The sequence below is a fragment of the Oryx dammah genome, unplaced genomic scaffold, assembly GCF_014754425.2.
Source record: "Oryx dammah isolate SB20612 unplaced genomic scaffold, SCBI_Odam_1.1 HiC_scaffold_16, whole genome shotgun sequence".
Taxonomy (NCBI): domain Eukaryota; kingdom Metazoa; phylum Chordata; class Mammalia; order Artiodactyla; family Bovidae; genus Oryx; species Oryx dammah.
This window is the reverse complement of record NW_024070200.1, coordinates 36563063-36578326: the sequence shown is the minus strand read 5'-3', so window position 1 is coordinate 36578326 and position 15264 is coordinate 36563063. Positions and strand designations below refer to the sequence as shown.

The 15264-nt window shown below is 38.1% G+C and overlaps 1 protein-coding gene across 3 annotated transcripts in view; it reads left to right on the top strand.

Moving 5' to 3' along the window:
* Positions 1-15264, top strand: part of HMG20A (high mobility group 20A) — a 77706-nt gene that overhangs the window by 49495 nt on the left and 12947 nt on the right. For all 3 annotated transcript variants that reach the window (XR_005723967.1, XM_040257290.1, XM_040257291.1), the window contains exons 3-6: positions 5759-5906; positions 8505-8717; positions 11538-11670; positions 12768-12799. Coding sequence is in view for 2 of the 3 variants with exons in the window: in XM_040257290.1 (XP_040113224.1) it covers positions 5759-5906; positions 8505-8717; positions 11538-11670; positions 12768-12799 (526 nt within the window). In the remaining variant the exon portion in view is untranslated. The remainder of the gene's footprint in view (positions 1-5758; positions 5907-8504; positions 8718-11537; positions 11671-12767; positions 12800-15264) is intronic.

Here is a 15264-nt window from a genome sequence, read left to right as displayed (position 1 = left end):
GTCCATCTAGTCAAGGCTATGGTTTTTCCAGTGGTCGTGTATGGATGTGAGGGTTGGACTGTGAAGAAAGCTGAGCGCCGAAGAATTGATGCTTTTGAACTGTGGTGTTGGAGAAGACTCTTGAGAGTCCCTTGGACTGCAAGGAGATCCAACCAGTCCATTCTGAAGGAGATCAGCCCTGGGTTTTCTTTGGAAGGAAAGATGCTAAAGCTGAAACTCCAGTACTTCTGGCCACCTCATGCAAAGAACTGACTCATTGGAAAAGACTCTGATGGTGGGAGGGATTAGGGGCAGGAGGAGAAGGGGACGACAGAGGATGAGATGGCTGGATGGCATCACCGACTCGATGGACATGAGTCTGAATGAGCTCCGGGAATTGGTGATGGACAGGGAGGCCTGGCGTGCTGCGATTCATGGGGTTACAAAGAGTCAGACATGACTGAGCGACTGAACTGAACTGAACTGAACTGAGGAGCTCTAGCTTACTTCTCTTCCTCCCAGCACACACTGCCCCCAACACCCCAACTCCTTTCTTTGGTATTTTTGGGCACATATATGAAGAAATATAGAAAAGGGCTAATAGCAATAGTCCCTCTTCAACTGACAATCTCTGTTCCACTTGAATGTTTATCTTTTCTATTTAGACATTATTTGCCAAGGAAGAAATTTATTCACTAATAGATTGAAGTGCTAGCTAATCCCTAAGATGAATTATTTTAAAATCCTTTAGAGCTCTTTAAAAATAGACTACTCTTTATAATTCTATTTCCTTCCCTGACATTCTTTACTCATTAATATCTGCCATCTGACTCTATTCAGATGAAACTGTTCTCCAAGACTTTGCTAAAACCTGCCTACGTGCTGAATCCAGTTTCTACAGTAAAAATGTTCTGAGTGTCTGCTGTGTGTTTCAGGCACCATTCTAGGTGCTAAGTATTAAGCAGAATAACCAAAACATACAAAAATTACAAAAATTCTAACCCCTGTTCTACTGGGGAAGTCAGACAATAGAAAGTATAAAGTAAGCTGCATAATACACTGATAAGAACTATGGATTAAAAAATAAAGTCGAGAAGGGGAACAGGAAGGGCTTGGGGTGCCATTTTAGATAAGATGGCCCAGAAAGGCTTTACAAGTGACTCGAATTAAAACCTAAAGAATATAAAGTAACTACCTGCATTATAGGCAAAGATTATTCTAGGCAGAGGGAAGTAGTGAGTGGGAAAGCCTTGAGGTAGGAGTGTTTTATCCTTTCAGGAATAGCTGAGAGGCCAGTATGACTGGAGAGAGTATGCCAGGGGGAAGGGTAATAAGCTTCATCAGTGTGTTTCTCAAACTTTAATGCACTTATGAATTGCCTAGACATCTTATTAAAATGCACATGCTGAGTCAGAAAGTCTGAGTTAAGACCAGAGATTCTACATCCTGTTAAGTTCCCAGATGATACCAGTGCCACTGCTGTGAGGCCGATACTTTGAGTAGCAAGGGACTAGATCCTGTAGGAGCCTGTGGGTCAGAGTAATCACTTTAACTGTCCCTCTGAGTGAGGTACGAAAGTGTGAGGAGGTTTTGCACAAAATGATGTGATCTGACATTTTTAAATAGTATCCCTGTGGCTGATATATAGAGAAAAGAGCGAAGGGAGCAGGGACTGAAACAGGAGACCAGTTTGGGTTCTAAAATAACTCTAGAGATGACTCAAAGGACTTCACTAGTGACAGCAGTATTTTTGGCAGAGTAGTAGGGGAAAAAGCCTCATTAGAGTGGGTTTCAAGGATTATAGGAATGGGGAGTGGTGAAAAGTATAGAATTCTTGATATATTTTGAAGATAAACCAAACAGGATTTGCCTGAAAGAAACAGATGAGATGTGAGAAAGGACAAAGCTCCAAAGACAAGCTCCAAAATTTTGGCTTAAGCAACCTGAAGGGATAGAATTGCCATTACATTAGATGACACACACTGAGCAATTGGAGGAGGGAATGTTAGATTGGTTTTGGAGATTTTAAAATTGAGATGCTTATTAGATATCCAAGCAGAGATGCCAGATAGGCAGCTTGACACAGAGCTCTAAAGTTACAGGCTATCTAGCTTGAAAAAAAGAAACTTTGGAGTTGATCAGCATATTACAGCTGACACGTAAGGCCGTGTAACTGGTTGAGATCATCAGACGAACGAGCACTGTGTAGGGAGAAAAGAGAAGAGACCTGACACTTGAACTTGGGGATATTCCAGCATTTACAAGTCAGGGAGAAGAGGAAGAGTCAGCAAAGAAGACTCAAGGGGGTACCTAAAAAGGTATCAGAAAAACCAGGGATGTGCAGGGTCCTGGGAAGCAGGTAAAAAAAGTACCTCAAGGGAAAGGAAGAGATGAACTTCTTTCAAATACTTCTGGAAGATCAGGTAAGATGAGGTCTGAGAAGTGACATTGGATTTAGCATGGAGGTCATTGGTGATCTTGACAAGAGTTGTAAACATTTATTTCCTTTGGGTTGGGTTTAAGATAGAATGAAGCAAGACAAAGTAAAGTTAATAACTATAAACAGTTCTTCCCAATACAAACTACTAAAAGTCAGTAAGTGCCCCTCATCCATGGTTTCACTTTCCGTGGGTTCTGTTACCTACCACGATCAGCCACAGTTGGAAAATCCTAAATGGAAAATTTTAGAAATAAACAGTTCATAAGTTTTAAAGTGCCCACTATTCTGAATAGTATGATAAAATCTCACACTGTCCCACCTGTGTCCTGCCTGGGACGTGAATCATCACTTTGTCCGGTATATCCCACCTGTTAGTCACTTGGTGGTTGCCTCTGTTATCAGATTGACTGTCACAGTATCTCAGTGCTTATGTTCAAGTAACATTTATTTTACTTAATAATGGCTCCAAAGAGCAAAAGTAGTGGTGCTGTCAATTCAGATATGCCAAAGAGAAGCCGTAATGTGCTTTCTTTAAGTGAAAAGGTGAGAGTTCTTGATTTAATAAGGAAAGAAAAATATATATATGCTGAGATCTGACAGTTAAGAATGAATCTTCTGTGAAATTGTGAAGAAGGAAAAAGAAATTTGTGCCATTTTTGCTATCAAGTATCAGACTGCAAGAGTTGTGGCCACAGTGCATGATAAGTGCTTAGTTAAGAAAGGCATTGAATTTGTGGGTGTAGGACATGAACAGAAAACAGGGTTCAGTACTATCTGCTCATCCACTGGGGATCTTGGAACATATCACCCCTGGCTTGGGAGCCTCTGTATAAACAGTTCCATAAAGGAAGGGAGAAAAATGAAGTGGAATCAAGAAAGTTTTGTTTTTTTCCAGATAAGACTAAGAGCTTGGACAGTTCATTCACTGGAACTAAAAAGCCTTTTTTTTTCCAGTCTGTATTCAATTTGTCATCTCTAAGCATTTGACACTTTTGACCACTCCCTCTGATTCCTGTTCATTTCAGTCAAGGCACTCACAGAATGGGTACTTGTTCCCAAACCTAGTTTTACTATTTTACTAAAATGAGAATGTGCAAGAGTTAGTAACTAAAAATCTGATGGCACAGTTAAAATGAAGAATGACAGTGAAAGAAAAAGACATCATACGCTATCCAAAATGATTGAAATATTTGGAAAACAAAGCTGCCAAGATCAAACTGAATCTCTGATGGCAACTCTTTTTCAGAGAACATGATTAGCATTAAGTTAATAACTTCTCTTATTTACCATTTTTCAGAGAACCTCAAAAATGTAGGAACCTCCTAGTTTAAATCTTCTATTTTTTCTGGAAAAGATCAGAAAAATAAAATTTCTTTCCTTTCCAGAACAGTCTGCATCTGCTTTCATTCATTTCTCAGCCCACTGTAATCTGGTTTTTATTCCCATAACTCTACTAAAACTGTACTTCCTTCCAGTACAGGGAGTACAGTTGAACTCCTTCGATCTTCAAATTTAGCTGATACTTTTTAGCCTATCTTATGTGACATCTGCAACTTTGCTTGTGTAAAACCCCTTCTCAAAAGTTCTCACCTTGGCCTCTGTAACAGTTTTCTCTCTTATCTCTTAGATGCCTTCATACCTTCCTTAGTCTTAGCAGAGTTCTGTCGTGGCTTCTCACTGTCTTTCTGGAGAAGTAGCTCACACTTCCCATGAACTGATGCCTCCTGAAACGTCTCCTGCCTTTTTCTTCACTTCTGTTCTCTCAGAACATGTGTCCAGTTGTCTACAGGACAGCTCCACTTAATTATGCCAGGAATTCTGTTGCAAGCTTATCATTTTCTCATCTGTCTTAACTCATCCATCTTAATGTGTCTGACACACATGTGTACACCCACACTCTCCAGTTGTTACCTTGGTTAATAGTACATTATCACCCAATCTAGAAACCTGAGAATTACCTTTGACTCTTCTTTTTCCCTCACTATTTATATTCATTCTATCATTTTGCCTCTTAATTATCCCTTCGCTTTCTCTCCCCTGTTCTCCCACTTATCCTGGTCTCTCACTTAGTTTTTTGCAGTAGCCTCCTGAAAAGTTCTCCTTTCTCCTATTACACCCTGTTCTTTCTACCTGTAATAATATTGTTTACCTAGGGCTTCTCTGGTAACTCAGATGGTAAAACATTTGCCTGCAATGCAGGGACCCAGGTTAGATCCCTGAGTCAGAAAGAGCCCCTGAAGAAGGAAATGGCTACCCATTCCAGCATCCTTGCCTGGAGGATTCCATGGACAGAGGAGCCTGATGGGCTATAGTTAACATTTACATGTTAACAATACATTGTTTACCTAATGAATGCCTATTCATCTTTTAAGTCTTCCTCTGTAAAATCTTTCTTAACATTCTCTCCATATATGTAAGTCCTCATCCCCTCTACTGTACCTTTGTGGCCCATTTTATAGACCTCTGTTTAACTACTTGTAAGTATTTTCTATAACCCTGTAAAGTATACATTCTTCCAGAATAATGACTGAATATTGCTCTCTTATACATCTTCCTCCACCTTCCCCACTACCTGCTCCAAACCCTAAACTCTCTAGACCGTGGTGCTACCTTTATTGCCCTTCCTTTATCTAAATCTTTAGTTAGGGTGTAACTCTATCTGAGATCCAACCATCATCTGTACCTTGTAGCCACTTTTCAGAAAGATGAGGTTTGCTGACTCATCTGAAACAGAATGGTAGGAACAGAAAGTGTGTATCTCTGAGTTATTAATGTTTATACCTGAATTTCTGAACTTGATAATATTGATCTTAAATGACCTCTTTGTCAACAAACACTATAATCCTACAGAAGGAATAGCCTATGGAATGTACTGTAAGAGAAATTTCTTGTGCCTTTAAAGAACTCTCTCTTTTGTGATAGAGGGGCACACTCCTTCTACAGCTCCCATTCCTATTCTTTTCCATTAATACTGTTTTCCATTTATCACATTGGAGGTACATGAAAAGTAGCACATAAAAGTTAGCTGCATGTTCAGAGCTAAAATGTAAAGTCTACATTGAGGAGAGAGGTAATTTGCGGGAGAAAGATTATAGTTGTTTTTAGTAGGAGACTTCTTCTTGGAACTGAGCTAGTCCAATCAAGCATTGAAACCTTTTTAAAAGTGTTCTATAATTACTATGGAGATATGGTTTATTTACATTTATTCAGAATGAGGTGGGGAATTAATTCAAGGGCTGGCATGTGATTTTGCTGGCAGTGAAATGTGTCTTGAACCTTGATAAGTAGGAGGTTCTGATGCTGCTGATACTAAACTTCTCTCTGCCGATCATTCTGCAGGTTAACCCACCCAGAGGCTCCCTATAGTAGTGGAGCCACGTCATCCACCAATAATCCAGAGTTTGTAGAGGATCTCTCCCAAGGTCAGCTGCTTCAGAATGAATCTTCAAATACAGCAGAAGGCAATGAACAGAGACATGAAGATGAGGTGAGCTGAAGCATCTCCTCTTGTTACTGGTCTCTGAGGCTTCTAAAGAAGCAGTCAGCAAAGGAGTTGATTGAGGTGTTCATCCTCTGGCCTTCCATTCTGCAGAATATTCTTTTTTATATTTCTTCTTTTACATAGAAACATATTAATGTTTTTAATGATATAGAGACAAGTAGACTCTTCTTTATCCCCTGCCAAGAAAATTTATACCTGCATCAGATTAGATGCTCAAATGCTTACTGAATGAGTTGAATGATTAAATTAAATAAGTAATTAATGAGGAGTCTACATGCCCTTACTCAAGACCATGTACTGCTCACCTGCAGCATATGTGCCCGAAGGGTCCACAAGACTTGCCAGGTCAATCTCTCTCCCATAGAAGGCTGCTGCTGCTGCTAAGTCGCTTCAGTCGTGTCTGACTCTGTGCAACCCCCATAGACAGCAGCCCACCAGGCTCCCCCATCCCTGGGATTCTCCAGGCAAGAACGCTGGAGTGGGATGCCATTTCCTTCTCCAATGCATGAAAGTGAAAAGTGAAAGTGAAGTTGCTCAGTCGTGTCCGACTCTTCGAGACCTCATGGACTGCAGCCTACCAGGCTCCTCCGTCCATGGAATTTTCCAGGCAAGAATACTGAAGTGGGTTGCCATTGCCTTCTCCGCCCATAGAAGGCATCTTTTTCTAATCCACACAAGGGTAGTAATGCCCTTGTTGGACTTCCAGTGTTCCTCACAAATGACTGATTACATTGTCTGTGTTTTAAGGTACTTTTTTTTTAAGCCATAGAAGAGTACCACCATTGATTTTTGTCTTTATTCTCATTTTGAAAAAGCTGATTCTTTCTACGTTGGCATTCTTAACGATTATGATGAATGCTTGTGTGTGTTGTGTACTCAGTCACTCAGTCATGTCCAACTCTTTGCAGCCCCATGGACTACAGTGCCCCAGACTCCTCTGTCCATGGCATTTTTCAAGCAAAAAAAATGGAATGGGTTATTGCATTTCCTACCCCCAGGGAATTTTCCTGACCCAAGAATCAAAGCTGGGTCTCTTGTATCTCCTACAGGTTGGCAGGCAGATTCTTTACCACTGCACCACCTGAGAAGCCTCATAATAAATGCTTAGAGCTCCTTAAACATCTTAAATCCTTAGTAGCTTTAATGTTAAATGTTACTCGGGTTACAAAACAAAAACAACAACAAAAACTGTTACCAAATATACCATTTGCCCAGTGCTGAATTATCATACCATTGTATATATATTTGAAGGATTACAGTATGGTAATTGATATTTAGATATTTTCATCTCATTCTAATTATCTTTCTCTCCTCTGAAATAAAAATGCTTGTATCCATAAGACTTTATTAACTGATAGGCTATATGTATTTGTAAAATTATGAAGCAAAAGTACCTTTTATCTTGTTCAGAAGGACAAAGAAAAAAGCTGTGTAAACATTAGTGGTACTTCAGTCCTTTAAACTTTGCGGTGGGAGGCGGGGGTGGGGAGCAGTGATTTCATCTTTTGATTTAATAACATATAAAACCTCTGATTTATAAAATAAACATCTTAAGAAATAAATCAAGCCAAAGAAATCATTCTGGATATATTATAGTTACTAAATTTTTCTAAGTCTTATATATTAATTTTAAATTCTATAGTGCTACCTGCTGTGGGAAATAAACTGATCTTTGAATGATATCAGTGAGAAAGACCCTCAGATGCTTTCAGTCCCACTGCTGCAGTTTGTCTCTTCTTTTGCTGTCACAGGTGCATGTGACAGCATCTTGTTCTGATCTGATCCACTGTAGCGACGTCAGCTGCCCTGGCATAGTGCTGTGTATGTGCTGCCTTTCTCATCTAGAATGTTCCCCTGGCAGGAGTCAGGCTTTGTTAAGTGCTTATGAAGGCCAGAGCTTATTTATGTGATTGTGGTAGGGGTACCTTACCCTTTTGTTTTATTTTGGTTTTTTAATATTCACTTTTTTTTTTTTTTTTTTTGGCTATGCTGGTTCTTCACTGCTATGCTCAGGCTTTTATCTGGTTGGCAGAGAGCAGGGGCTTGTCTCTAGTTGCAGCTCATGGCTTTTCATTGCAGTGGCATCTCTTGTTGCAAGCACAGGCTCGGGGTTCACAGGCTTCAAGAGTTGCAACACATGGTCTCAGTAGTTGCAGCTCACAAGTTCCAGAACACAGCCTCAGTAGCTGTGGCGCATGGGCTGATCATCCCAGACCAGAGATCCAGCTGGTGTCCCCTGCATTGCAAGGTGAATTCTTAACTACTAGGTCACCAGGAAAGCCCCGGTACTCCTTATTCTTATCTGTTGGGATTTGCGCTAAAATGGCCCCTTAGTGAAACAGTGTGTATAGCATGGTACATAAAAAGGTCTGCAGGTGAACCATCTGGAGTCCCTTCCTGCAGACTGCATTGCAGTCTTTTGTTTCTATAACAGATTTGGAGAGCTTTGACTATGCAGGGCCTTAATGGTGGGAAAATGCACTTAATCCTGTTTTGTTTGTCAGTGTTCATTGTTGTGTTATTGGGAGAATTTTTGTTGTTGTAATTTGATTTGGGGTTTTTTAATTTTGACTTGTTTTGCAGCAAAGAAGTAAACGAGGAGGTTGGTCCAAAGGAAGAAAGAGAAAGAAACCTCTTCGAGACAGCAATGCACCCAAATCCCCTCTTACAGGATATGTTCGATTCATGAATGAGCGTCGAGAACAGCTTCGAGCAAAGAGACCAGAAGTCCCATTTCCAGAAATTACAAGGATGTTAGGCAATGAATGGAGTAAACTTCCTCCGGAGGAAAAACAGGTAATTGTTCCTATTTCTGCTTGGTTTTGATTCTGTCTTAAAAATAAATTTTGTCAGAAAAGCAAAGAGAATGGACTCCTGATTCTTCACTTTTGTCATGATACCTAGGAGACCAGAATAGCAGGGTCCTTCCTAGTCCTTTTATTTAGCATAGTAGTTTTTATACTCTTTCAGGGTCTGCTGCAGGCATGTGAGCAACCTCAACCAAAGTAGCTCTACTTTTATTTGCTTTATATGCTGAGTTCATATAAGACTTCTGTAAAAAGTAGTTCAGTATTAACAAATCTATCAACATGATTTATCCTGCTGAGTTAAATGAAAAGTCATGAGTTAAATGAGAATTTTGATAAAATTCTGCTGTTCACATAAGAATTTTAAGAAAAAGATTTTAACTGCTTTAATAAACTTTTTTAACTGGAGTTCTGGTAAATTTAACCTACTATGGCAAATAAAGCAAGAACTATTTGAATTCTCTCCCCTCCAAGACAGAAATTAACCCTATTGCCAAACTGAAACAAATCCATCTGTTAGAGAGATTTGAGAGGAATTAAGGACAAGATAGCCACAAACTGACTGAAATGCCACAAAAGTAGTGTGATGGTAATGATGTTGGAGTGGTTTGGGATTTAAAGTTCCCAGCATTCTCAGCATCTGAAGTATATCTGTAATTCTTTTTATGTCCTACACTCATTAAAAAGGATATCAAACAAATTAAACCAAATTGAAAAACACTCAGGAATTAACTGAATTCAAAAAAATTTCAAAGAGATCAGATTGAGTTGCAACTTGAAGCTCTGTTTGTGGTAGCAAGCTAGTAGAAAGTGTATATCATCCATTGTTTTAGCTCTAATGTATAAAGGGCTAGACAGAGATCATGAGCTGCACATAGTAATTACTCTTTTCTCTTTTTTGATTTTTTTATTTCAAAATTAATACATGATCATTGTTTAAAATTTTTCAGATAATATAGTGATAACTAGTTAGGGCAAGTATTTGTCCTTAAATTTTTATTTGAAAATATTTTTTCAAATGTACAAAAAGTTACAGGCATGGAATAGTACAAGCAAAGAATGCCCAAATACCCTTACTCAGATTCATGTATTATTAACACAACATATTCTCCTGGGCAAGTGCTTTTTCTTTCTCTCTGTCTCTCACACTCACACAAACACACACAATTTTTTTCTGAATTTCTTCATGTAAGTTACATACAGCATGGCCCCTTACCCTTAAATATTTCAGTGTGAATTTCCTTAGATACATTCTCTCACTTAACCACAGTTAGTAACCTCATAATTTTATATGAACACAATACTTCTATCTAACTTACCATCTATATTCCAGTTCTGTCAGTTGACCTAACATCATTCCTGTGTAACATTTCCCCCTCCAGTTCAGATTCCATTCCAGGGTTCAGGTTCTGTGCTTAGCAGTCAAATCTCTAGATTCCTTTAATCCAGGATATTTCCACAACCTTTCTTTGTCTTTTATGACATTGATATTTTTTTAAGAATACCATCTCTCTCTCTTCCTCCCCTTTTTTGTTTACTCTTAACAGAACATTCCTCATTTTATATTTGTCTGATGTTTCCTCATGATTAGATTGAGGTCATGCATTCTTGGTCAGAAAACTGCATAGATGGTGTTGGCCCTTCTCACGCTATCACATATGCAGGCACACAGGGTCATTTATTTCTCGTTGGTAATGTTAATTTTGCTCACTCAGTAAAGTTTTTCACTTTCCCTTATAATTAAGAAGCAGTCTGTGCAGAGACATTTTAAGAACATGCAAATAGTCTGTTCCATTTCAGAATTTTCCCTAGATTTAGCAGTCATTAGTAACTTCTTCTTGATCTAATCTTTACCATGATGATTGCAAAATGATTATTTTCCAACTCTAGCACTCACCCTACATGTGCTGGTTGACCCTTAGCATTCTAAGCAAAAGCCCTCTTCCTCTCTCCATTTATGTATTTGTTTATTATTTATTTATTATTGGTATAAGCATATGAATCTCTCTTTTCCCAATGGTTTATAAATTATTACTAAGTAAATTTGATACTTAAATTGTCCCAGATTTGGCCAGGGTGTCCTCTTTATCTGGCTTTTGTGTAGGGTAAGCCTATTAATGTAATTTCTGACTCTAGTTTATGTTCATTTAGAAGCAGTATTTTTATACTCTATTTCTTAAACCTAATTGATGAATGAAAACTATAAGGCATTAAACAAAATTATCCTAGTAGATCAATGAACTCTGTTTAAATAATTAACAGCATAAGGCATGTAGATACAGGCTCTCTCATAGTAGTCCATTTTAGGTCCATAGGATGAGGTCATTCTTTTTTATGTTCTTTGTCTCCTCTCTCTTGGCTCTTAAAAGGCGAATTGATGTATGAGATCATCCCCTCAGAATGGGTTGGGGATAAAGAAACAGAGTAATATTCCATCCTCTCCCCTGGGAAGATTTAAGTGTGCCTGTGTGGTGTGTTGAGGACTCTAGTAGCCATGTGTACTTCTATCTATAGGATTAGAGGAAGAACCATAATCTTCTCGTGAATTTTTTATGAGAATGACCTCAATAGAACTTATCTTCAGTAAGTTAAAAAAGGCTATAGTCTAAAAAGTCAAAATTGCCTTTTTCTTTTATAATTGAGAGATTTTTTTTTTCACATGACTTTTTTTTTTTTAATGCTCGAAGCTTATTCCACTTTTACTTTTCTTTCCATGTTCTAATTATCTTTTGTTTTCTTCAAAGAGTTATTTGGTATTGTACCTCAGTAAGATCTATTTCTTGAAAATAATTCCACATTTCTTTCCTAGCGCTACCTTGATGAGGCAGACAGAGATAAGGAGCGTTACATGAAGGAACTGGAGCAGTATCAGAAGACTGAGGCCTACAAGGTTTTCAGCAGGAAAACCCAGGACCGTCAGAAAGGCAAATCTCATAGGCAAGGTATCAGAACCAGAATCAAATATATTTGTAGTTTGTTTTGCATGGTGTAGTGTCATAAAGCCTACTATTAGAGCAATAAAGATAAAAGATATGTTTCTATCATTTCTCTATTATACTAGATTCACTCAAAGCATCATCTTCAACATTTATTAAAATCACACTGCTCTCATTTAGAAATTTCAATTGGGTTTCCATATCCAGGATCAACAGTTTGACTTGTACTCCAAGGCCCCTTTTAGTTGTATGTGCTTTTTCTTCTGTCTCCACTTTCGGCATTTCTCTGCAATGTGGAAGACCCAGATTTGATCCCTGAATCGGGAAAGTCCCTTGGAGAAGGGAATGGCAACCCACTCCAGTATTCTTGCCTAGAGAATCCCATGGACAGAGGAGCCTGGCAAGCTACAGTCCATGGGGTTGCAAAGAGTTGGACACGACTGAGCAACTAACACTTTCACTAACACCTCTAAGCCTTTCATGTGATCATTTCTCCCAGCTTCCAGTGATTAATCTTTTTAATTCACTCATTCTTGTTTGCATGTATTCAAAAAATATGTTGAACACTTCCTATTATATATCAGGGTCTCACCTAGTCATTAAGGATGCAAAGGTAAACAAGATAGAGAAGATCCTGGTCTTCATGGATCTTTTGTTTTCTGCAAAATTGTTCATCACACTGTTTAAGTATTGCTAAAGTTCCCCTTTTTCAGGGAACACTGCCAAAGAAAGAAGCCCCACTCATAACAGCCTGTCATTCCTTAGCCATTGCGTCTTCTCCGCATTTGGGCATCTTGCCTGCTAAACTGTAATGTTGTGCAAACAGCCTTTGGCATGCGTTTCCTGTCCACTCTCCCACCCTGTTCTCCTTAAAGGTGAGGACTGTGTCTGCTCTTTCTCTTCCATCTAATTGCATAATCTATAAGATGGGGTTCCCTTTAACTCTTGTTGACTGATTAATAAAGCTATTAGAGAAAATATGATATGTTTTGAGAACCCACATATACCAGCAGTTTCTGTATTTTGGCACAGTCATTTCCTTAAGTTTTTTTAAATTTTGTTTTGTTTTTCAGCTTAATGTTCTTGTTCTTTCATATTTTTAGATGCAGCCCGACAGGCCACTCATGATCATGAGGTAACTAACTTTCTGTCTCCATTTTGTGTGTGTGTGTTCATGTGATATATGTATGTAATGTATATAATGATGATGCTGTTTGAAATGCTATTGGACTGTTTTTTAATGAATGGCAGAGCATTTTCTATCCTGTAATTAGGAGTGAGTGAGTTGCCTTTTAGCTTAAGGATTCTTAGCATATGGCAGACACTTATGTCATGAGTCTGTTCTTGAACTAAAGCCCCTAACTCTAGTCCTTTCTTGTGATCCAAGAATTTTACTGGCTTTAAATGCTGAAGATGGCTGGAATCTGGAGTGATGTATAGAAATGGGGACCAACTAACAGCTATAACTTGACCATAGTTTATCATCACCAGATACTATATTCTGACTCTCAGAAAGTTGTTATTTAGGAAATCCAGCATTTAGTTAAAATGCACTATTCAACTTACAGCATCTGCAGAGCACAAGTGACAATATCTTGATTTCTATGCCTCCTTTCTTCCTTGGACAAATGGAGGGTCTTTTCCCCTCCATTTGGTTCAGTTTCAGCAATAGGATTTTGATCTGTGTTCCCTTATAGGATTGAGACCTATGTGTGTTGGCTGTGTTGCTAGAGAGCTGTAAATACATACTTAGCCTATGGTTAATACATGATTGTACGAAAATAAAATCTGTGGTATTTTCGTGCATGAAAATGTTCAGTGACTCCTCATTGCTTACCAAATCACATTCAGACTCAGCAACCAGGGTTTTCTGTAATTAAGTGCCAATTTCCCTTTCCAAATAACCTAACTCCTATATAAACTTTTTGTTAAGCTTTTTATTTTGTATTGGGGCATAGCTGAATAACAGTGTTGTGATAGTTTTAGGTGAACAGCGAAGGAGACTCGGCCCTACATATACATGTGTCCATTCTTCCCCAAACACCTCTCCCCTCCAGGCTGCCACCCACTGAGCAGAGTTCCATGTGCCATATAGTAGCTCCTTGTTAGTTATCTGTTTTAAATATAGCAGTATGTACATGTCCATTCCAGACTCCCAAACTGTCCATATATATCTTATGTACTTAAAAAATACTGACTGTTCTCTAAGTGCCCCATCCTTTCCTGCCTCATGCCTGTGCTCATATTCTTCCTTTCACAAGAATACTTTCTTTCCCTCCCTCATTTTTTTATCACCCTCTTGTATCATCCAATTTTGCCTCTAATTTCTAGTCATCCATCAAACCCTATTTCAAGTTCCATTTTTCTCCTTCAAGCTTTTCCTGTTTCCTCCAACTTCCTTTAAACCTCACAGTTCTCTTTATGTCTTTTATGCACTTAGCTGGTCTGGCTAAGGTGCCAGAGTTACTCAAGTGCTTCTGTCATTAACACTCTTGGATTATAATTTCTTTGAAGGCATGTGTGGTCTAGTTTCCATTCTGTACCCATCCACATACCATCTCACATTATGCTCTTATATGGAGGAGTTATTCCACAAATACTCATTTGTTTTTATACAAAACCCATTTGTTGAAATAACAATGGAAACTTACACAAAAAGAATTTTCTGATGCACTCTTTTGCATGCCCTGGGTTTTTCACTAAATCAGGAAAATCATTTCTTCAAAATAATAACTTGTTTATCGTGAAGTTATAGTTCTCATACCTAATTTGGTATTGGTTACCTTCAAAATATAGAGAAAACTTTTAGATTCACAATTCAAATAGATTTATCACCATCCATGAATTATAAAGTGAGAAGCATGGTAAATATGAACATTTTATTTTTCATATAAATCCTATATAAATGTAGTTATATATGACATCTCTGTGTTCCAGTTTTTTTTGCTTGAGAAACTGTATGTACACTATATGTTTTAAATCATAATTGAATTGTGTTATAAGTTTTCTATACTGCCAGATACTTGTATAATTACTTATTGCCCACCAATATCATAAATTTTCTAAACTTCTTTTTTTTCCTTATTAAGCATCTTTTATAGCTTCTGTATCCTTTATAGTTACAAAAGAGAGTATGGACAATAAAATCTTAGATCTCACATTTTCTGGTCAATGACTGACTGACTGACTCCTTTCATCAATATGGATTTTGCTGGCCAAATCATGGCATTTTTTGCCTCTAATAAAAAGTTAATAGTTGCAATCAGAAAAGATTTAGTAGACTTAGTCAATCATAGAAGCTGCTGCTGCTGATTTGTGAAATTAATCATTTTAATAAAATATGTTATTTTAGTATGATTGGAATTTCTACAGTATGTGAAAAGGAATAAGTCTCTTTGTGATTTTCCTGTTTCAGGATTAGACACGTGAAACCAAAGAAAAGGAGGGAATGGTGGAAAGCCAGCAGTAGTTTCTCAAATATATATACACTAGGCTTTATAAGCCTGTCTGTTGTATGCCCAGGTCAGGATAAAGCTCTCTTAGTAAGGTTGTTGACTCAATTAATGTCACTCACTTTATCAGTTTTTTTTTTTTTTTTGA